General features: G+C 35.7%; 1 protein-coding gene across 2 annotated transcripts in view; it reads left to right on the top strand.

The window, feature by feature from the left end:
• Window positions 1-22,319, top strand: part of Ube2e2 (ubiquitin conjugating enzyme E2 E2) — a 290,807-nt gene that overhangs the window by 246,327 nt on the left and 22,161 nt on the right. For both annotated transcript variants that reach the window (XM_047530323.1, XM_047530324.1), the window contains exon 5: window positions 4,987-5,134. In XM_047530323.1, the coding sequence (XP_047386279.1) occupies window positions 4,987-5,134 (148 nt within the window). The remainder of the gene's footprint in view (window positions 1-4,986; window positions 5,135-22,319) is intronic.

Here is a 22,319-nt window from a genome sequence, read left to right as displayed (position 1 = left end):
CCCGCACATTCAGAGGCGCCTTGCTACACTCCCCATCTACCAATGTGTGCAAGTCTCCATCCTGGCACATCTCTACCACCATCTTTATTTGGAGCAGCTTCCATCTTGGGATACCTGCTGAAGACTAAAAGCTCATTATCAAGGTACCTACTGCCACCACCAACCAGGGGGATGGTTTCTTCCATCTAGGGATAACAGCCAGTACCTGAAAGATATCACCAAGGGCCCTACAGGTTTGGTTATATCTGAGGTATGCCTTCTAGGTGTGCTAATAGCCACCTTCTTACTGCAGAGTCAGGAGAGAGCCTTGCAAGGGGTCAGTAGGTGGGAAAAGGGCGTGAGGGCATCTTGATCCCAGCTCATCCAACCAGCCCGACACCCACCTGGATCCCAGAGACAACTCAGGCAGCACCTGCTGGAACCTGTTATCAGCCTGGTCCACGACTCCCTACCCAATAAGGCATCCACCTGATCACCTGATCCCGCCAGTTTGGCAATCAACAGGGCCCTCCGGCTCCTCAATCTCCAGTCTCCCAACCACTACCTAACCAACAACCTGGTCCAGAGCCTGCAGTTATGTGGCTGGCCCACAGCTCTCAATGCCTGGTCCTGATCTGCTCAATGCAGAACAGCTTTCTGAGACGGGCACACAGCTGGTGCTCAGCCCTCAGGACCTCTCGGGAGAGAGGTTCCTGACTGGGAAGTCGAAAGAGTGGAGGCAGGAGAGATACAATTTAGAGGCTAAATTAGACCAAGAATTGTGGGGTCCACAAGGGAGGGAATGGGCTAAGACAGGCTCCTGTGTCACATGAGTGGACCCCAAAGGAGAGTCCCAGGGTGCAGTCTTCCAGTGAGACTGGTAATGGCTACACCCTGCCTCCAGGAGTCCCACCTCCAAGTCTAATGCTCCTACTTCAGTAACTTTCATCATTCTGAGGGTGGAGTTACCAGCAAACTCCAGACAGCCCCACCTATCAGAAGAGAAGGGAGGCAGAGAAAATATTGAACTCCAACAGAAACAATTGTTCAATTTTTCTTCAAGACTTTTTTTTCTCCCCATATTTTTTTCTTTTTTCTTTTTTCATATCCCTCTCTCACAGTCCCATCATTTTTTAAATCAAGTACTTTTCATGCATCAGGCTACTGAGAACTGAGAGGATTGGATAGTATATTACAGTTTTGTTGTAGATTTTTTTTTATTATTACTTGCTCTATTTTCCTCTTATTTATCTGTTTCCTGAGTCTCTTTCTCCCTTTTTGCCTGCTAACAACCAAATTCTTTTGATTACTCTTTCACTTTTCCTATGGTCTAGTACCTCAATATTCTCACTTCTTACCTCATCACATCCTACACCCCTCCCACATTTCCACATTCTCTTTTTGTCCACCATTAGAAATTGTAGACCTTATTGCATACCTATTGTTTATATTGTAGATAATAATCAAACATCCATCTCTGTTTATTTGCCAATGACATGATTCTGTATTTAGCAGATCAAAAAAATTCCACCAGAAAACGTCTAGAACTCATGAGTTCAGCAAAGTAACAGGATATAAAATCAACACCAATTTATCTAATGCATTTCTATTCATATGTGATGAATCCTCTGAAAGAGAAATTAGGAAAACTACCCCATACAATAGCCTCGAAAAAATAAATTACTTGGGAATCATTCTAACAAAAGAGGTGAAAGACCTCTGCAATGAAAACTGCAGCACACTAAAGAAAAAAAATTAAAGGAAACCTTAGAAGATGGAAAGATCACCCATGTTCTTAGATAGGCAGAATTAATATTGTCAAAATGTCCATACTACCAAAAGCGCTATGCAGATTCAATTCAATTCTAATTAAAATTCCAATGATGTACCTCATAAAAATAGAGAAAGCAATCATGAAATTCATTTGGAAAAATAAGAGACGCAGAATAACCAAAACAATCCTTACCAAAAACAGTGAAGCAGGAGGTATCACGATACTGGGACTTAAACTATATTGCAGAGCAGTAGGAACAAAAACAGCATGGTACTGGCACCAAAATAGGCAGATAGACCAATGGTACAGAATAGAAGACACAGAGACAAACCCACATAAGTACAGTTATCTCATACAAGACAAAGGTGCCAAAAACTTACAATGGAAAAAAGATGGCCTCTTCAACAAATGGTGCTAGGAAAACTGGAAATCCATACGTAGCCAAATGAAGTTAAACGCTTCTCACCCTGCACAAAACTCAACTCAGAATGGATCAGGGACCTAGGAATTAGATCAGAGACTCTATACCAAACAGAAGAAAAAGTAGGCCCAAAGGTTCACCATGTTGGCTTAGGATGAGACTTCCAAAGTGCAAGAAGTAAAATCAAGAATCAATAAATGGGATGGATTCAAACTAAAAAGCTTTTTACTCAGCAAAGAAAACAAAAATGTGAAGAGAGAGCCTACAGAGTGGGAGAAAATCTTTACCATATGCACTTCAGATACAGCACTAATCTGCAGAATTTATAAAGAATTCAAAAAACTTAACATCAAAAGTACAAAGAAACCAATCAATAAATGGGCTAAGGAACTGGGCAGATGCTTCACAGAAGAAATACAATCAGTCAACAAATATATGAAAAACTGTTCACAATCTCTAGTAATTAGAGAAATGCAAATCAAAACTAGGATTTCATCTCACTCCAATTAGAATGGCAGTTATCAAGAATACAAACAACAATGGGTGTTGATGATGTGGAGGAAAAGGTACACTCATACATTGCTGGTGGGATTGCAAATTGATGCAGCTACTTTGGAAAACAGTATGGAGATTCTTTAGACAACTTGGAATGGAACCATCATTTGACCCAGCTATTCCACTCCTTGACTTATACCCAAAGGACTTAAAATCAGCATACTACAGTGATGCAACCACATCACTGTTTAGAACAGCTCAGTTCATGATAACTAGATTGTGGAACCAACCTAGATGCCCTTCAATAGATGAATGGATAAAGAAACTATGAGATGTGTGTGTGTGTGTGTGTGTGTGTGTGTGTGTGTGTAATGGAATATTACTCAGCCATAAAAAAGAATAAAATTATGGCATTTGCAGGTAAATGGATGGAGTTGGAGACTATCTTGCTAAGCAGGATAAGCCAGTCCCAAAAACCCAAAGGCCAAAGACCAAATATGAATATTGATACATAATGGGGGGACCAGTTGGTGGCGGGGTGGGTAAGGGAAGAATGGAGGATCATTGGATTATGTAGAAGGAAATGAGGGGTGGGGATGGGGGGGTGGGAAAGCTCGTAGAATGAGGCTGACATCATTACTCTATGTACATGTATGATTTCACAAATAATGTGACTCTACATCGTGTACAACCAGAGAAATGAAAAGGTGTACTCCATTTGTGTACAAAGATTCAAATTGCATTCTGCTGTCATGCATAACTAAATAGAACATTAAAAAATTTTTTTTAATTTTTAAAAAGACTGGGGATGTGGTGCAGTGGTTAAGCTCCCCTGGGTTCAATCCCTGGTACCTAAAAAATAAAAACCTCAGGGAGACATTTTAATCCGCAATCCAGAGCCCAAATTTTCTCTGACAAGTTTCTTTGCTGTCTCTCCTATAAGGCTTATCTCTTGAAGTCCATCCTTTACTTACAGAAAAACTAAGTGTCCTAATTTATATAAAGGGTGTCAGTTCAAACCTCTTGCTATATACAGGCCTAAGATTTCATCTTTTTCCTCCACGAAGGCATTAAGACACAAACCTTCATTTTATTAAGAATGCCTACCATCCTTCGTTCTCTTTTTTCCCCATGCCCTACTGCTGGTATGCTTACTATAATTTTTGTTTGTCAATTTTGGCCACTGAGAATTACCCTGGAAGATTCAGCTGTGCATTTTAAAGTATATTGGTTCTATTATCTTCACTGTTTCTAGGCATTTGAGAGGTGTGTGTTGGGGGCAGACGTCAAGGTTATTTGGCCTGGCATGATGCCTGAAAGGCTTGCCTGAGAATACTGCTGTGCTGTTCAACAACTATTGATTTCTGAGATTTGACATCTTATAAATTACATAAATATCCTAGTGTTTGGGTGCTGGATTCACTGGGGGGGTGCTAACACCTACAGGGATCTGCCTTTTTTTTTTTTTTTTTCTTGGTTCAGAACCATTTTGAACTTAAGGTACCAGAAAACGGGTCTTTAGAACACCCAGGTTTTTTTTTTTTTTTTCAACTTATCATTTTGAGACTATTTATAATCATAGTAATAAGTAGCATGAAATCTTAATGATGCTTATAAAAGGCTCACATAGCTAAATGTGATTTTTGACCATTTTCGATTGAAATTGTTTTTAAAGATGGTACAAATTACATAAGTAAAGTATAGTGGTAATTTTGCTATCAGGGAAAAGGTAGGTTGTACTGATATTACATTCAGAGTATAGAATTCAATAAGGAAAAGTTTGTAAATTAATTATAACTACTGTAGTAACTTAACTAAAATAGTAAGTTACAACTATTTATAACATGTAGTTCTATAAGCTAAGCAATTTACATGCATGCCCTGGTTCATATTTTAAAACCGTGTTATAGAATAACATTTATTTTCATTTTATTAGTTATTCTCTCTCTTCTTGGTATTTGAGTTTCAAAAATGTACAAAATTCTTAAAATAACTGGAATCCAACAGAAGTTTTCCATGAAAATTTTCAGAGATCAGAGTTAGTTTTCACCTCATAAATATTCTTATAACTGAATCAAGTGTTAATTCAGCCCCCAGACCACTACTTAAATAATAGGACTCTTCATCAGAAGTAGAATATCCTGATTTTGTTTTGGGCATTTTCTGTGCCCTGGATGACAGGTTATAAATGCTGATTATTGATTGTTCTTATGTATGTATCTAAGGAAAATCAAGGTAGATTTTAACCAGCATATTGGACTATTTTGTTTAACAAAAGATGTGTCTACTTAAATAACAACTTTACATTTTCTCCTAGGTTACCTTCCGAACAAGAATCTATCACTGTAATATTAACAGCCAAGGAGTGATCTGTCTGGACATCCTGAAAGACAACTGGAGTCCAGCCCTAACCATCTCTAAAGTTCTTCTTTCCATCTGCTCACTTCTTACAGATTGCAACCCTGGTAAGAGACCTTAAGTTAGCATTGAATAGGCGCTTATCAGGACTTAAACACCAGACCTTGGTATTTAATGCCACCTCTACTACTATTACAATTACTGATTTTAAGTTTACATAGTATGTAACTAATTTCTTTTTGAGTCTTCTCATTTTTCTTTTTAAGCTCTATTATTTACCCAAAAGGAAAAAGCATAATGTGATAAAAATTCATGAAAAAATTATTTTAGATGAGAAAGTACATCTAAAAATGCATTAAATTTTCCTGCCAAATAATAATAAAAATTTAAATCTAATAGCTTAATCTTTAATTAGATGCCTACCAGAAGATGTTAATTTGAGAAATGTGGGCTATTAAAATCTGATTACAACGAGGCAGTACCACACAGATGTGACCTTTTGGCATCTTAATAGCCATGAATCCTGACAAGCTATTAGAACAAAAAAGCTGAATGGTCCTGAACTGGGAAATACAACTTCCCAGGAAAACTGAAGAGTTTATGGCCAGGTCTTTGTGGTTTACTGCTGTGCTTAACACTGAAAGTTCTCAGTCCTGTGGTCTCCTAGATGTCTAAGTATGTTGTCTTTGACTAATTTCTTCTAAGTAAAAGACAAACCAACTGCTGACTTTTTTTTTTTTTTTCATATTTGGGTTAATTTAAATTCAAAGTAGTTATAAGGTTTTCATTGGTGTTCTCAATGGGAGCATTCTTGCTTGAGTACTTAATTAATAACCTTAATATTGCACAAAATTCTACCTTCCATGTTTATGAATAAAATCTTCTGCTTTTACATGTTTGTTATTTTTTAGTAATAAAAAACATCTTTAGTGAAGAAACATGACATGATTTAATAAAATTTTAATGTATTTAAAATGCCTTAAAGGTACAAATTGTTTTTAATACCAAAAGAAATTATGTAAGGTCATTATAAAATACTTTTTAAATTAATTCATACTTTACCACAGATAGTGAATTCTGGTCTTGCTACATTAGGTGGGTTTTTTTTTTTTCATTCAATCGTATTGTTCCTATTTCAATCTGATTTGTTTCTTTGCATATAACCTCACTTAGTGGTAATGTTACAAGAAGGCAAAGGCTCTTTTGTTTGTTACCCAGGATGAACTATATGTGAGAATCTGTTCTTACTCCAGTATTCCTGCTTAAAGGAGTGTATTTGTTTCTCCAATACTATCTCTCATTAAGAAGATTATTGTTAAGTGTACTAGTGGGTTTTTTTTAAGGGTTTGGGGGGGTTTCATTTTGTTTGGGGTTTGGCTGTCTCAGAAAATTATAGATGCATTCTACCAAAAAAAAGAAAGAAAAGAAAAATTACTCCTGATGAAAGCAAAATCACATAAAATAAGGATCTCCATTTTGAAAATAATGTTGTGGGTTTTTTTGTTTTGGTTTGGCTTGTTTTTTTTTAAGTCAGACTCTCAAGTTGCCTGCTCTGGGCTGAGGATGTAGCTCAGTATTGGAGTGTTTGCCTTGTATGTGCAAGGCCCTGGTTTCATGTCCAGCACAGTCAAAAAAAAAAAAAAAAGCCAGGCATGGTGCTGCATATTTGTGATCCCAACAGTTCAGGAGACTGAGGCAAGAGGATTCCAAGTTTCAGGCCAACCTAGACAACTTAGCAAGATTCTAATTTAATTTTTTTTTTTTAAGGAATGGGGATGTAGCTCAGTGGTAAAGTACTCCTGGGTTCATTCCCCAGTACAATCAATGGATGGATGGATAGAAGATACATAGATAGGTAGCCAACCAGCCAACCCAATCTGACCTTGAACTTCCTGTCCTCCTGCTTCAATCTCCCCAATAGCTGGTATTAACAACCTTGTAATGACTAATGAAAATAATACTATTAATAGTAAGAAGTAGTCTAAAAATAACAATGGCCCTTAAAGCTAGAGACAACCTATCCAACATGAGAATAGGATATTATTTGTAAAATCATGCTGACATTTAGTTAATTGAACTTTAACAACATTATAAAAAGGTTTCCTAATTGACACCTCACTTTTATGAAGGTTGACATTTCTGGATTAAAAAGAGTTATCTTAAACAAGTCAAAAAATCCATTCTTTTGTTTAATAGATTTCTTTCATACTATTATCTGATTGCACTTTAAACCTCTGTAGGTTTTTTTCCTCCTTAGATTTAAATCAAACTTCAATCTAAGCTATCTTCAAATTATCACAAGTATATATTTGATGGAATACGAATAAATAAGATTGTCCTGTTACTGAATCTGTAGTTACTTTAACAAGATAAATGTGATCACTTCAAAAGTAGTCCTTGCATGACGATATGTATTTAACCAACTTAAAATATGCTCTCACATTTATCCTTCCATGAACTAATTTTTAAATTTTTAATAATTTTCTCATAATTTACATTTGCCTCTTTCAAGAGTTTTTGGCCCATTAAAAAATGGATGTTATATTTTTAGGATGATATGGATACACAGCAGACATGGATTTAAAAACCACCTTTACAGTTTTATTGGTTGTATGACCTTGGACTGGCCACTTCACTTTGCTCCTGCGTGGTTTCTTTTTTTTTTTTTTAAGTGGGTCGGGGGGTACCAGGGGTTGAACTCAGGGGCACTCAACCACTGAACCACATCCCCAGCCCTACTATGTATTTTATTTTGAGACCAGGTCTCACTGAGTTACTTAGCACCTTGCCATTGCTGAGGCTGGCTTTGAACTCTCCATCCTTATGCCTCAGCCTCCTGAGCCACTGGGATTACAGGTGTGCACCCCTGTGCCCGACTTGCATGGTTTCTTATATAATATGGATATTATTATCAACCCTACCTAAATCACTGGGTTTCTGTGAGTTTAAAGTGAGATGGTATATATGAAAACCTTTTGTAAACAGTAGTATGTTGTAGCTAATATTCTTTGGAGTGTTTCAGACACCAGATAGGCATACAGTAAATGATAGATAAATACCCACTCAGTTTAATTTAATTAAGAGAAGATAGTATTAAATAATCCCTAACACCACCACATCAACATTGACACTCTTGAATTTCATAATCCAAACCTGATTCTGAATTAGTAGTGCCTACTGTACTATCTCTTAAGGTGACTTCTCTCGGGTGGCAAACATCCAGTCCAAACATGATCAACCCATTGATAGATACACCAATGCTTATTATTCTATTCACAGTAGTACACCGAACTACTGACCTTATTTAACCACCACTATTAAGTAGTACTCTTACTTGTCAGTCATTGCCTAAGCACCATAGTTTGGCTGTAACACAGTCAAAAACAGTAGCAGCAGAAAAGGAGTAAAGGATGATATGATCAAGTGGTCGGTCAGCACCAGCTTCCCAGATTCTCTGGATTTAGTCCTGCTTGGTAAACAAGTTTTAGCTAGAATCACATTGCCATTTTTCATGGAGTACTATTATTTTTAAATACTATATTCTCAAGTCATTATTCAACATATATACAATTACAGTTCTGTTCTATTTTGTGTCATGTTTCCAAGTTTTTTTTTGCTGTTTTGCAGGTGGGTTTTTTTTTTTTTTTAACCTCTTAGATATTACATGGTCTTCTTTATTATGAAATATGTTTCTTTAAATATTATTTAAAATGTGCTTATATTATGATCTTCAGACCTGTAAGTAATGAATAGTTAACCCATGAAACCATCAACTATCTGGGGCTGGAGATGTTGCTCAGTGGTAGAGCACTTGCCTATCAGGTGCCAGATTACCACCATAGTACCACCCAAAAAGAGAGAGAGAGAGAGAGAGAGAGAAAGGAAGAAATGAAAGAAAAGAAACTCAGCTTTGCTGAGAACACTGACATTTATAACAAGGAGCCAAACAGTTTTCCTGTACCTGATGCTTTATTTACAGAGTAATGATTAGAAATATATCTTCTACATTTTTCCTTTTTCCTTTGGTACCAGGGATTGAACCCATGGGTACTTTATCACTGAACTATACTCCCAGTCCTTTCTGTATTTTATTTTGGGTCAGAGTCTTAATAAGTTGCTTAAGACCTTACTGAATTGCTGGGGCTGGTTTTGAACTTTAGATTCCCCTACCTCCACCTCCTGAGTTGCTAGAATTTCAGTGGTACACCACTGTGCCCGGCCATTGTTGTTTTATTCATCTCAGTTCCAATTTCCTACTTTGCTCCTTTTCTTTCTAAAGTATAATGAACTTGTTTCATTTTGAACACATTTCTGAAGATAATGTATCATTTAAAAATCTCCCCCTAAACAGTCTTTTTATGAGACAGTTAGAAATTTGGAGGGGGGTAGCATTTGATATTGAGCAATTCTTGCCAGAAACTTTTAGGAATGGAATGGAATTATGATTATGAAATTTTTTCCATGTCCTTCTCTTTTAGAGGTATATACTGAAGTGTTTACAAATAAAATTTTTGGTGGACTGGGGATGAGGCTCAGTGGTCGAGTACCCCTGAGTTCAATCCCTGGTACCAAAAAAAAAAAAAATTATTATTTTTTTTTTTTTTAATTATTTTTTGATATCTGAAATTTGCTTCAGAATATCCAGAAAGATTGGAGGTGTGTAGGGGTAGAGAAGATAACAAGATTGACCATTATAATTATTGACTCTGAGCAATGAATACATGGTTATTTGTGGTACTGTTTTTTTCTATTTTGAATGTTTGAATTTTTCCAAAATGGAGATTTTTCTTTTAATTGCCAAAGACTAGATATGCTAGCAGCATAATCTGTAAAATACCTGTGATTTGGCTTTCTTCCTTTGGGAGTGGGTGGAGTCATTTGGGCCCCCACCTGGCTCCTTGAATTCCTTTCTCCTGTCATCTGCCTGAACCAACAGGGGCCTGTCTTTATAAGCAACCTTGACTACTTTACCACTCTTCAGGCAGGCAGAATCTATAAATCGGGTCATCAGGCCCAGGGAGCCATATCCCCTCCTATCACCTTTCAAATAAAAATCAAATATTGGTTACCTCATTCTTATATTTATGCAGATCTTCATTAGAACAACAAATAGAGCTAAGAATGGCAACTAATTAACCCTCAGCCTTACACAGTAATTAAGCTGAGGGTGAGCACAGCTGCAGCTTCACTGGTAAGAGCTTTATTCTTCTTAAGTGGACTGAGCAAATGAAAAGAGGATTTTGCTCCCAGTGGCTCTGTTACAGTGATCTGTAAAAGGTCAGGAAGATGGCTTTTTCCTCATCTCCATCGTCACAGCTCTTTGTTTCAGTCACTTAAGGCCTGCTTTATACATCTAATACAATTGTTATCTATAAATTGTCTCTGATACCTTAGGTTTGATCATTATCAATTACTTGTCTTTGGCCTGGTTATGATTACATTGTTATTGAATAATCAAAAATTTTAATTGATAGTGGATGCTGGTGGGTGGGAACTATAAAACAGGATTAATTTTTTCAACACATTTATTTTGTGTAGATTATTCTGTTTGTGAGCTGCTAGACTGATGAATAGTACATATAACACTTTCTTAGATTCCAGTATGTGCACAGTGGCCAGGACCTTGCTTCTACATTGCCCATTCTACTGTAATTCAAAACTGATGCAGAATATCATCTTTAACTGAAATTCAGGTGAAAATGAGAAGTCTGCTTATTTCTAAAACAGTCCATGTTAGCAGAATGTTTAAAAAAATGGAAAGAAAAGAAGGGGGGAAGAAAAAAAAACCTCTAGAACATCCACTACAGTTGGCTTCATAGCCAGCTTTCTTCTGATGCCCACAACTTTTTTTTTAAATGAGAAACTTACGAAGTAGAAGTACATGACACAACATGTTAGCAAAAACCTAACTTCAAGGTATTTATCTGGGAAGAATTGACTTCCAGATTATTACAAGCTGAAATGATTCCCAAAATCATTCTAATCAGTATGGATGTAGCTAGGCTGTAATTTATAGTCATTTAACTTCTTTCACACCCAGTACAAAGAACAGGAAAAGCTTTAGTTATAAAGAGTTTACACTTTGGCCCCTGCCAATTAGGAAACATTAAATAGCTACTATTAATCATTCTACTTGGTGTTTCTAATATCAGAAGAGTAAATACAATTTGTATACTAGCTTAGCATTATCTGTGGACTCCTAGGACTTTGTTGCTTTTCACCCTGTAGGTTCCCACAGGCTTACTCAGATCAGTTTGGAAATGATGCTGTTCAAAAATGCAGTACTGAAGAGGTACAGGAAAAAATGAGGATTCATTAATACAGATGAATCATATCAGAGACTATACATCATAAAATGAAGAACATCTCTCTTTTATGAATTAAAGCTTCATAGAAGTGATTCTATACCATCATAAGTTTGGTTTTTAAAAAGTAAAAAATAAAAACAAAAAAAGTCTTAGTTTGTCTTATGTTCTAGTGACCTTTTAGAAAGGAAGATGCTAGATATGAATGAATTCAAGTCTTAACCACAGGCAAGTGCCTTCTATTTAGTTTCAAGCACTGTAAAGGATGCCTATTTGAGTCAGAGTTACCAGGAAAGGATTGGTGGCTTCGGTATGTAAGAGGTGATGCCACACAAAGCAAGAGTATCCTCTATAGCCCTTGGTATTTCTGTTTTGTGTAGGCAGGTCTTTATTTGCCATAACTCAGGTTGATATTTTCCCTAAACATTCAGTTTGCCTAGGGAAAAAGAACATCAGTTGTTTATTACTTTTCGATAGATCATTGTCCAGAAATTCTGACCTGTAAAATCTTTGGGTTTTTTTTTTTTTTTTCACATTTTAAATAAATATACTTGGTGAATTTAATTCTTTAAAGATGGTAAAAACTAAGACTTTGCCATTTTTGTTGATATGTGGGATGCATTAAAAATCTCTGTTTAAAGTTTCACCCTTATCTCTTTTGGAGATATTATTTCTGTTTGGTAGAAAGGAAAATACATGTTTATCATCTTCATGGTTTTGTTTTGTTTTTTTTTTTGTTTTTTTGTTTTTTTGTTTTTCACTTCTGTTTCCTTAGTTCTAACTCAGGAATTAGCTGTCAACTTTGGTTGGCCCAGAAATGTTATAGTATTCTTAAAAGTAGAAAGATGAATCCCTCAGGTGGCAATTTATGTTACTTTTTTTCCTATTTGACCATTATAAAGTTGCCATGTATCCTTTTAGGATTCTGATGAATGTGTCCTATGACAGTATGTGCAGTAATATCACACCGATTCAGTATAGCTGAGAGAAGGTCAGCCTCAGTAGTTGTTTGTTAATGAATCGCAGAACATTTTAAATGAATGAAACTTAACAGTCATATGTCCTTGTAGGAAATATTAGTAAACTACTTACACTAGATCACGTCTAGACTCTGGTCTACCAAGGAAAAGACTGAAGTAGGTTTTTTACACATTCAAGAAAACATTTATAATGAACCATAGTGTATCCCTCTCCCAGCTTCAGAATTTGCCTACTTTAAACAAGATTTGGGATTTAGGTCTTTTTATAGTTTATCAACTTTTTGGACAGGCTAAATATTTTCATACAATATTGTTTTACACTTAATTTTCATGGCAGCCCCTTTTAGTTAAAATATTATAGTAAACTTCAGAGGAGGTTGCTGCATCAGAATTTTATTAATGTTAAATTAGCAAGGGTCAAGTTAATATATTATGGAAAAGTGCAGTATATTGCTGTGGGAGGCAGGCCACTGAATAAAGTCTTTTGTTCTTCTTGTTTTGTGTATTGTTTGTTTCTGTTTGCAGTACTGTAGGTTGAACCCAGGACCTTGTATAGGCTAAGAAAGTGCTTTACTACTGAGCTACATCCTCAATCCTGTTTTTTGTTTTTCTATTTAAGGAGAAATGCAGATAGGTTATGTAAACACCATGTTCAAATAATACATATTTGAAATCCCAATATGCCCTGTGGTTTTTAATATGGAAATTTGTATTTGAATCAACATAATTCCTCTAACTTTTCAAAAATTATCCTGTGTGAACAAAACATCCAAATAAATGAATAACACTTTATCTTGTTAATGCAGGTATTTGAGATCATAGAATGTCTTGGGAAAATATCATAATTATGAAGATTTAATGAATTAATGTAACTCTACCAATGCCTGAGTCTGGGACCCTTACCAACCAAGCAGTTATCTTTACTCAGTAACTCATATTCAAAAAAGAAGATACTTCTAAAATGCCACCTTAATTATTTTTACATTACAATAACTGCTTTCTCTTGCTTTTTTTTTTTTTTTTTTTTTCTTTTGTGGTGCTGGGGATTGAACCCATGGCCTTGTGCTTACAAGGTGAACACTCTTAACAACTGAGCTATATCCCTAGCCCAACTACTTTCTCTTTTCTTAATATTTGTCTTTAATAGATTCTGGAGCTTAACGTTTGTCGTGATTGTCTTGGTTATGTCATATGGTGAAGAATTCATGTAATAAACAGTATAGAAATTCCATTTTTTAAATGCCAGTATATTTATTTCCATAACAAGTTCAGTTCTAGAAAATATATATAATCAAATACATTAGAATATATTAGACGTATTTGAAGAACTTTTTGCTTAAGAGTATTCTATGGAAAAGCCTGTTGCAAAGTAAAGTTTATAAAGTTTAATTTCTTTCCTTGAAAATGCAATAGGTTTGACTGCAGGTGTAACTCAGTGGTAGTACACTTGCCTAGCTATGCATAGTCCTTGGGTTGGACCCCTAGTACCTAAAAAAAAAGAACATGTAGTAGGTTTCCCCCCTAATTCAGCATTGCCTTCCTTCTGAAGATAAGTCATATTGTTTGCAATGCTCAAGTGCCTAGGACAGCCAACAAAAGCATATTTAACCGTGTGTGTGTAGGCAGGTATAAGATAGTACCTTTTGGGGAGACTGTTCACAAAAGGGGGAGGTAGAGCATTGTTGCAGCGGTTGACTGACGTGTGTGTGTTGGGGTAAACCGGTGCTGGAACGATGTTGACTAGTCCAGACTGGCTCTTATGGTGGAAATATGTGCATACGTAGTCTAATTTAAATGCACTGGCTAACTTAGGAAGAGTAGAAGTCTAGAGGAGATATCTTTATAGTTTGTCTAGCTTTCAGTGCATTATATTTTATAAGAAACTCTAGAAGAGAGCACACAGCACTCAACTTACTACAAGAAGAACTGTGCTTCACTGGAGCAAAGTCACAAAATAGGGACAGCCAACCCTGCTCCTAGTGGGAGGGTACATTTACCTGAAGGATGTGTGTACGTTTTATCTTGGTAAGGTCTGATAGGGCTGGTATATTTAACTGAATTCATAGTCAGAATATTATGTCTACTTTACAGTTGTAATTAATCATAGGAGTTCAAAAAGTTAATAGTGTCCAATTGAGTGAAAGTTTTTAAGTGCAAGATTACTATTTAGAGTAAATTTTTGTTTGCTTATTTGTTTAATTCTCTGGAGAGGTGATTTAAAGTTGTATTATTGCAGCTTGACAAAAAGCCTTTGATTTATGTTGTGAGTTGCATTTGGGAGTCATTCAGGCCATGTGTATGTTGGTGGTGTTCACGGCCCAGGGGTGATGTCTTAAGGTGAAAAAAAAGGATTCTCAGTGTATTCCTTGATAACATGTTTGTATTGGCTCCCTCAACCCCACCCCCCCAAAGTGAAAATATTTTTGGGTTTGGGGGCTTTTCTAGTTTATAGTTTTTCCATAAAATTGATTCCTGCTTGTTGAACTTTTCTTAAATCAAGTATCTTTTAAAGATAAGTATTTAATTTTCATTTGAGGTTGTTTGCTTTGGAAACTCAAACCCAGTTGAATTCAGCAAAGTGTATGTCAGTTAAGTTTGTCTCATAATCTTGGTGTAAATTTAGACACACTTGACCTCACATTTTAACCCTGGCTTTGACCTACTTATATTTAGCATTTTTCTATATATATTTTATTGCCCCATAGTTGATATAAATCTAGATGTGAGTTAGCTGTTACTACAGATTTTTGCTCATTTGCTTCTTTGCTTATTATAAAGTCTATAGCTTTCCCTGCAATAATAATCTCTATTTTTATTGGTTTGGAAGTTGATCTCATTAAAAAGCTGCTATATCTGACTTAAGATGAAATTCTTTTCAATTTACTTTTTAGAAGATACTGTCAAAGTTTACCTTCATAGAAATCACCTATGATCTGATCTGTTGTATTCCATTTTGTCCTGTTTACTGGGGGTTGAACTCAGGACTTCAGTCCTTACTGAGCATGCCTGTGATAGAGAAACACTGATAGAGAACACTGAGAAGGAAGTGATGGAGTGGGACTTGTCAATTTCTGCACTCTCCCAAAATGGAGGTCTTCCTCCACTAAAACCAAACTTTCTTACTAGTAAGATTTATTATGATGTCAGTACTTTAGGTGTTTTTATCCCCCTAAGTTATCTTCAAATCTTTTGTAATGGATGTTCATTAGGGACTTGGATAAAGCTATGGAAGTGTTCTATTGTTGATAAAAGCATCTGAAAACACAAAAAATTGAAAAGAGAAGCAAGTCCTCAATATAAACAAATATTCTTTACTCCCATGTGAATTTGTCTTCTACTCAGAACCTAAGGAATGATTCAATGACTTTCTCTTGCTTGAAGAATTTCTGGGGCCAAGAACATTTAGTTTAGATTTTAATGAATTTTTTCATTATTTTTTAAATGAAAATAAAAGATTACAGCAATTTTTTAAATTCAGAAGATTAATTCTCCTCATTTTAGAGTAAAAAGAACATTTTTAAATGACAAGGAAAAGAATTATGCAAGAATTATATATTTTAGTGCAAAGAGCTTTCCTGTTCCCCTAGTACCCTCTTATACAGTTTTTTGATGGTGCTTTTTTTGGTGGGTTGAGGGTTGTTTTACAGTACTGAGGAATGAACCTGTCCCCCCAGCTATATCCCCCAGCCCTTTTTAAATTTTTTTAGTTTTTGAGACAAGGTCTGCCTAAAAATTGTCCAAGCTGGCCTGGAATTTATGATTCTCCTGCTTCAGGCACTGAGTAGCTGGGATTACAGGTGTGCATCACCATGCCCAATGGTCATCACTTAGCACCACACTATTTTAATGTTCAGTCAGTCACTGTGTTAATCCTTATTATTTATTATTTATATGTATATGATACTCTAATGTTTCTTTCCTGTAGTTTTATCCATACTTTTTAAAATATAACTTGAGTTATTCTGTTTTATACTTTATTGAACACATGTATTTCATTGCAAATTGTTGGACTCTTGCTTGGCTAAGTGAGGTATATAAAAAAGAGATTAAATATTTTTGTTAGTGCTGCACTCAAGGAGCACATTTCATAGCTACCCAGCACTTATTACTGGGTTTATTTACAGCTTCTCTCAAGAGATACATAACTGTGTCAGGCTTTGCTAAACAGGTTTGTTCCAACAAGAGTTATTTTTCCTGTGCCTGTTGTCTAGCTCTTCAGTAGGCTCTTGGCCTCCAAGTAAACAGAAAGGTTTCAAATGTTATTCACAGGTAGGGATTTGCCATGGGTGCCTTCTTCACCATTTTAAAATACCTAGAAATAGGGCTGGAGATGCTCAGTGGTACAGCAGGTGCTTTGCATGCAGGAGGCCCTGAGTTTAATTCTCAGCAACAAAAAATAATAAATAAAAAATATCTGGAAATGATGAGATTATTAAATAACTGACTGTGGCCTGTGTAATTCTTAGTTCTTCACCATTTGCCACTTTTGAAACTTTAAATGCTCTTTATTAACTAATTTATTTTGCAATTTAGATTTCTGTCTCCATTCAGTCCATATCTGTAATGTGGCTGTGGAATCATTCCAGTGGAATTTATTGTCATAAACACCCATGCCTGTTTTATATACAACAGAACATGGATTTTACCTTGTGTAAATTTTAAAAGGAAATATATTTTAAAATTTGATAACAGTGTACAACACCCTCCAGGATGTTAACTGCGTCCTGCACTAAGAAGGATCCCTAAACTTAGAGGTCACGGTGTCCTGATCTTCTCTATCTCACAACAGTTACCCTTTTCACCATTGTATTCCCCTCTCAGATGACCTGGCAGATGGTACCTCCTTGAGACCACTGACACACACACCCACTCCCAGCAATGGGGATAAAACCCAGGGCCTTGGATTTGCTAGGCAAGCATTCTACCACTGAGTTTATATCTGAGTCCCATGCTGACTTTTAAAGACTCTTTATTCCTAGCCTTATTAATGAAGCTATGTTACTTTGTTTCTTTTACTTTATTAGTAAGTATCTAATGTCCTCAGGAACCAGGTGTGAATACTAGAAAGAAGAGAGATGCCTCTTTAAGATGAAACTTTTTGGGGGAGTGGGGGTTTACCAGGGATTGAACTCAGAGGCACTCAGCCACTTAGACTCTCTCTCCTCTTCCTACAAATAGAAATAGACAAAGTAGTGTGAACAATTGGTTCTTTTATTCTAACTTCAACTTATTCATTGCTGCCTTCTTAAGATGCCTCTTTCAGGAATCCTGATCTTTTCATTGTCTCCTGCCTCACTTTTCTAAGTCATAATAACCTGTCCTTTTCAACAAACCTTGTGATGCCCCTTGCTGAACTCACCAGTGTCAGACAGATTGTAAGTATAATGCAAGGTAGACCCTTAAAGACAGATTAAGTTAAAGAAACCAAGTTTTTAAGCTGTCAGGAAAACTAATAGAAAAGGCAATTAAGAGGAAGAGAATGAACCATATCCAGGGTCACTAAGTAGTATAGTATCTTTCACACAGATACTTATATATTATATAAAGCTTTGTTTCTCATCCCTTTGTGACCCCATATGCTGTCAGTTGTTTTACTCATATGTGACCTGTCTCCTTTAGTTCAGGGAATTCTCATTTTGTTTTACTTCTTTGGGTTTGTATTATAAAAACAGTCGATCTGTATGTTTTTAGAGTCTATATGCACAAACTCTACCTTCACCCCAGTGTTTGATTCATCTTCATTCACAGGTCTAAAGTGTATCCCCATCCTCCATAAGAATCACTGAGCAGGGACCAAAGTGAACCAGCACATTGTTATTTCTTTAGGAGGAGCTTTGTGCTGAGTTACCCCTTTGTCCTTATCCCTTTCCCACTAATCTGTATTTCTAGTCCTGGTTTTGCTGCTGAATTTTGCTGCTATTCTTATCCTGCTGTTCTCTTTCTCTTAACTTCTTTTTTACCTTTCTTGCATCCAGTATAATGTTTAAAAACAAACAGAAGGAAACCCAAACTATATGTTTTGTTTTTATTTTAGAAGAGCTCTATTATTATCTCTAACCATGTGAGTTAGCTTATATTGTCTTATCCCAGTATAACCTTGCAATATTTCATTTCACTTCATGTGACACATTTACTGACTCCTGTTCTTCTGGTGTCCCTTCAACTCTTGAAGCATTTATAGTGTCAACTCTGAAAAATGTGGCTGAACACTGCAAGTAATGTTGGAGTTTTGCCAGTCTGTCAGTTCATGCCTTCTTAATGCCACAACATCTTTCCCTAGTTCTGCGGTTTCTTTTTTTTTATCTAGTTGGAAGAAATATTAAATATAAAGCCCTATGCTCTATGAGCAGCACTGCCAGAGCAGTATCATGTGTATTATTATACACAGCATAATAATCTCATTTTCATGCTGTGAACTTCTTTAGGTCTTAAATGTTGAAAACACTGAGGTTGATCCATAGTGTGAAATGTTTTGTGGTGTTTATTTCTGAGCTGTTGCCTTGATCGTCACTACATTTGTACCTCACTTCTCTAAGCCATAATGACATGCCCTTGCATGCATCTTTTCAGCACACCTTATGATGCCCTTGCTAGACTCAGCAGTCAAACATCATGAGCAAAATGTAAGATATAACCTTAAAGAAGGATGAAATCAAAGAAGCCAAGTTGTATTGAGTTTTAAAGTTGTCAGGAAAACTGGAGTTTTGACACAGCTGTCTCACTAACTAGCTTATTTAGATAAATATATGCTCTCATTTGTGAATTGAAGGCTGTACTTTTGATCCTATCTTGTAGCGTTATTGTAAGGAAAAAAAATATGTATATAGACCTCTGTAAACAATCTGAAAGTTGTGAGTATGATTGTATGGAATGTATTCCCCTGAAGGCCCATATTTAACTGTGTGAGGTGCGATGACCGACTTCGAGATGTCTAAAAAGGTAATTTCATTGCTTGTGTGCACCTTTAAGTGTCTTCTTCATAGTTTTGTGAGTTTGGAGTTTTTGTATATGATGGAATTATTTTCTATAAATACATATTATCTGAAAAAAAATAAAAACAAATGAATTTTAAGTCAAACTTAATTTCAATTTGCTTTAGACTCCTATCTTTGTATTCTGGAATATTTAAACATTTAGGATTATCCTCTATCATCTATAAAATGAATTATAAATTGGCCTCTTTATTCCTAGCACCCTTAATGCACAAACTATATCCCCCAACTCCCATCTGACTGAAGAACTTTCCAGGAATCTGCCTTATTTTGATTTCAAGCCTTTTTACCCTTTACTGCCCCCCCGTCTTGTATAAGATATGTGTCTCAGACCTAAAAGACGACTTAAATATGTCAGGATATTACATTGAATGACATTCCTGGAGGTCAGTGACTATGTGTAGTTAAGGTGGGAGTGAAACCTAGTTGTTTAGAGCTAGGTTTAAGTAAATTTAATTACTAAACTAGATATACTTTATTATCTAAATTGTTCATTGTTTTTAAAATAAATCAATGTGGACCACTGTTTCTGACCATTAACAAATAACAGGAAAACAGATCTGTGCTCTTACTTTATGCACCTAGGAAACTAGACATTGGAAAATAGGTAGCCCAGGGGTACAGTCCCTGAAAGAAGAGAAATAAGTGATCCTTACAATTGTCTAACTAACTCCTTGGGGGCAATTTCCAAGCTGCCTTATACACAGAAAGAACCAAAGAAAGAGTTCAGATAGAGTTTAGAGGAGACAGATAGGAACTTTGAAACACCAAAATGGTCAGTGTTAATGGGACCCAGAGAAGAGGGACTGCACAGAGAATGCTTCAGAGATCTGAAAAGGAATCTCCGTGGGTCTGTGGTTGAGTTTGTATGTATTCCCCAGGACATATTGCTTAATGTCAGAATAAATTTGTTGTAACCACTACACTGGATCCATCCTAACAAAATTTAAAAGCCAGCTTTGAAAGGATCAGATGGTTCCTAAATAATTATTTGTTAGTATAAAGTACAGTATTCTTTAAAAGAATATAGCAAATTCCAACACCCAACAATGTAAAAGTTACACATAGTTTAATAGCCATTGAAGTATTACCAACTACTTACAAAGCAAGAAAGTAAAATTCATAACCTGGAGAAGAATGTAAATACAAATGACAGAGACTAAAGTTATATTTTAATTGATGAAAAGGAAAGCTTTTACATTAATTCCTAAAACATTATTATAGTTTCTAATTAGTATTTTCAGATTTATTCAGTTTTTAACATCATGAAATGTGACTGCTTTAAGAATTAATTAGCATCTTTTGTTTAACTAGAGCCAAAATAATAAACTTGTTGACTATAATATAAACTTAAGTTGACTAGATGTGCTATTCAAACTTGCAATAAATGTTGTTACCCTGTCTGTGCTTTGTGAACATTCTCTATACCCCTTTATGGTTTCAAAGTTTTTTCTTTCGGTGCATTCGCTGATAGTTCATTCCCAAAGTTATGGAGATTCACACTTTGTCTCAAGGAATTATTTCTTTTCAAAAATAATTATTTTTTTTATATTACATTAATTTATGGATACTTGGAAAATATAAGAAACACCTTACAGAACTAAATAATAAATTAATTTCCATTTTCTTCATGAGTTTTAGTAAAGTTAGAGTTGTTTCAGTCAACAAAGTCATTTCTAGAGATGCCCTCATAAGAAAAAGAAGCATAGGAATAGGCATCCGCTAAGTCTCTAGAAAGAGCATAATCTTCTTGTTTCTTTTGTGTTCATCCTAGCAGATAACTAGACTGTTTTTGAGAGTTTTTTAATTTTATTTTTTGACTTGTATTCTATAATTATTTTTCTAGATTACCACAGTGACATACATTGTTATTGCATTAATCAACCAGAAGATACATGGAAAATTTTTTGATACCAAGAAGGAAATTCTTAAATGGTTGCAGTATTTTCTTCTTAAATGTTCTCTAGTTTAACAGTCTTTAAATAGTTACAGAGACAGTAGATGTTGTGCAATTGAAGTAGTCAAATAAGTGATAACATTATTATCCTTATACTGTTCATCCCATCCCCTTAAAATCTATTTATAATGTCGATTTTCTGTCTGTGACCCTGGAGATAAAAATTAAATCTGCTATCATAGTTTAGTTATACATTCATATAACCACAGTTGTGTTCTCACCAATCACCATTTCCTGGTTTCACTATCCATAAAAATAAATATTGCCGTGGAATAAAACTTGGGCCACGATCTTAGTAAGTCTCAGATAGTACCAAAGTGTGAAGACTGCACTTAGTGCAGTACCAGAGCTAAAGCAGATCCTTAGAAAACTCAGTCAACTCCAGAGAAGAGAACTATCCAAGAAATCATAAAATGTTGTCCTTCAAGAATCGCCATCCACTGTAATATGCTAATTTTTTAAGTCCTTTGGGTATAAACCAAAAAGTGGGATAACCAAAAAGTAGTTCCATTCCAAGTTTTCTGAGGAATCTCCATACTGCTTTCCATAATGGTTGCACCAATTTGCATTCCCACCAGCAATGTATGAGTGTACTCTTTTCCCCACATCCTTGCCAACACTCATTATTGCTTGTATTCTTGATAATTGCTATTCTGACTGGGGTGAGATGAAATCTTAGAGTAGTTTTGATTTGCATTTCTCTAATTGCTAATAGCACCTCAACTTACAATAACTAAACTATGGAACCAACCTAGATGCCCTTCAACAGGTTAGTAGATAAAAAAAAAAAAATGTGGTGTGTGTGTGTGTATACACACATACACACACACATACATACACTGGAATATTTCTCAGCCTTAAAGAAGAATGAAATTATGGCATTTGCTGGTAAATGGATGGAGCTGGAGAATATCGTGCTAAGTGAAATAAGCCAATCCCCCCAAAAAACAAAGGCCAAATGTTTTCTGTGCTGTGGGGATGCTAATTCACAATAAGGGGTGGTACTGGGGAAGAATAGAGGTACTTTAGGAGAGGGGAGTGAAGGGAGGTGACAGGGG

This window comes from Sciurus carolinensis, chromosome 17, assembly GCF_902686445.1.
Source record: "Sciurus carolinensis chromosome 17, mSciCar1.2, whole genome shotgun sequence".
NCBI classification, from domain to species: Eukaryota; Metazoa; Chordata; class Mammalia; order Rodentia; family Sciuridae; genus Sciurus; species Sciurus carolinensis.
This window is presented reverse-complemented; position numbering and strand designations above follow the sequence as displayed.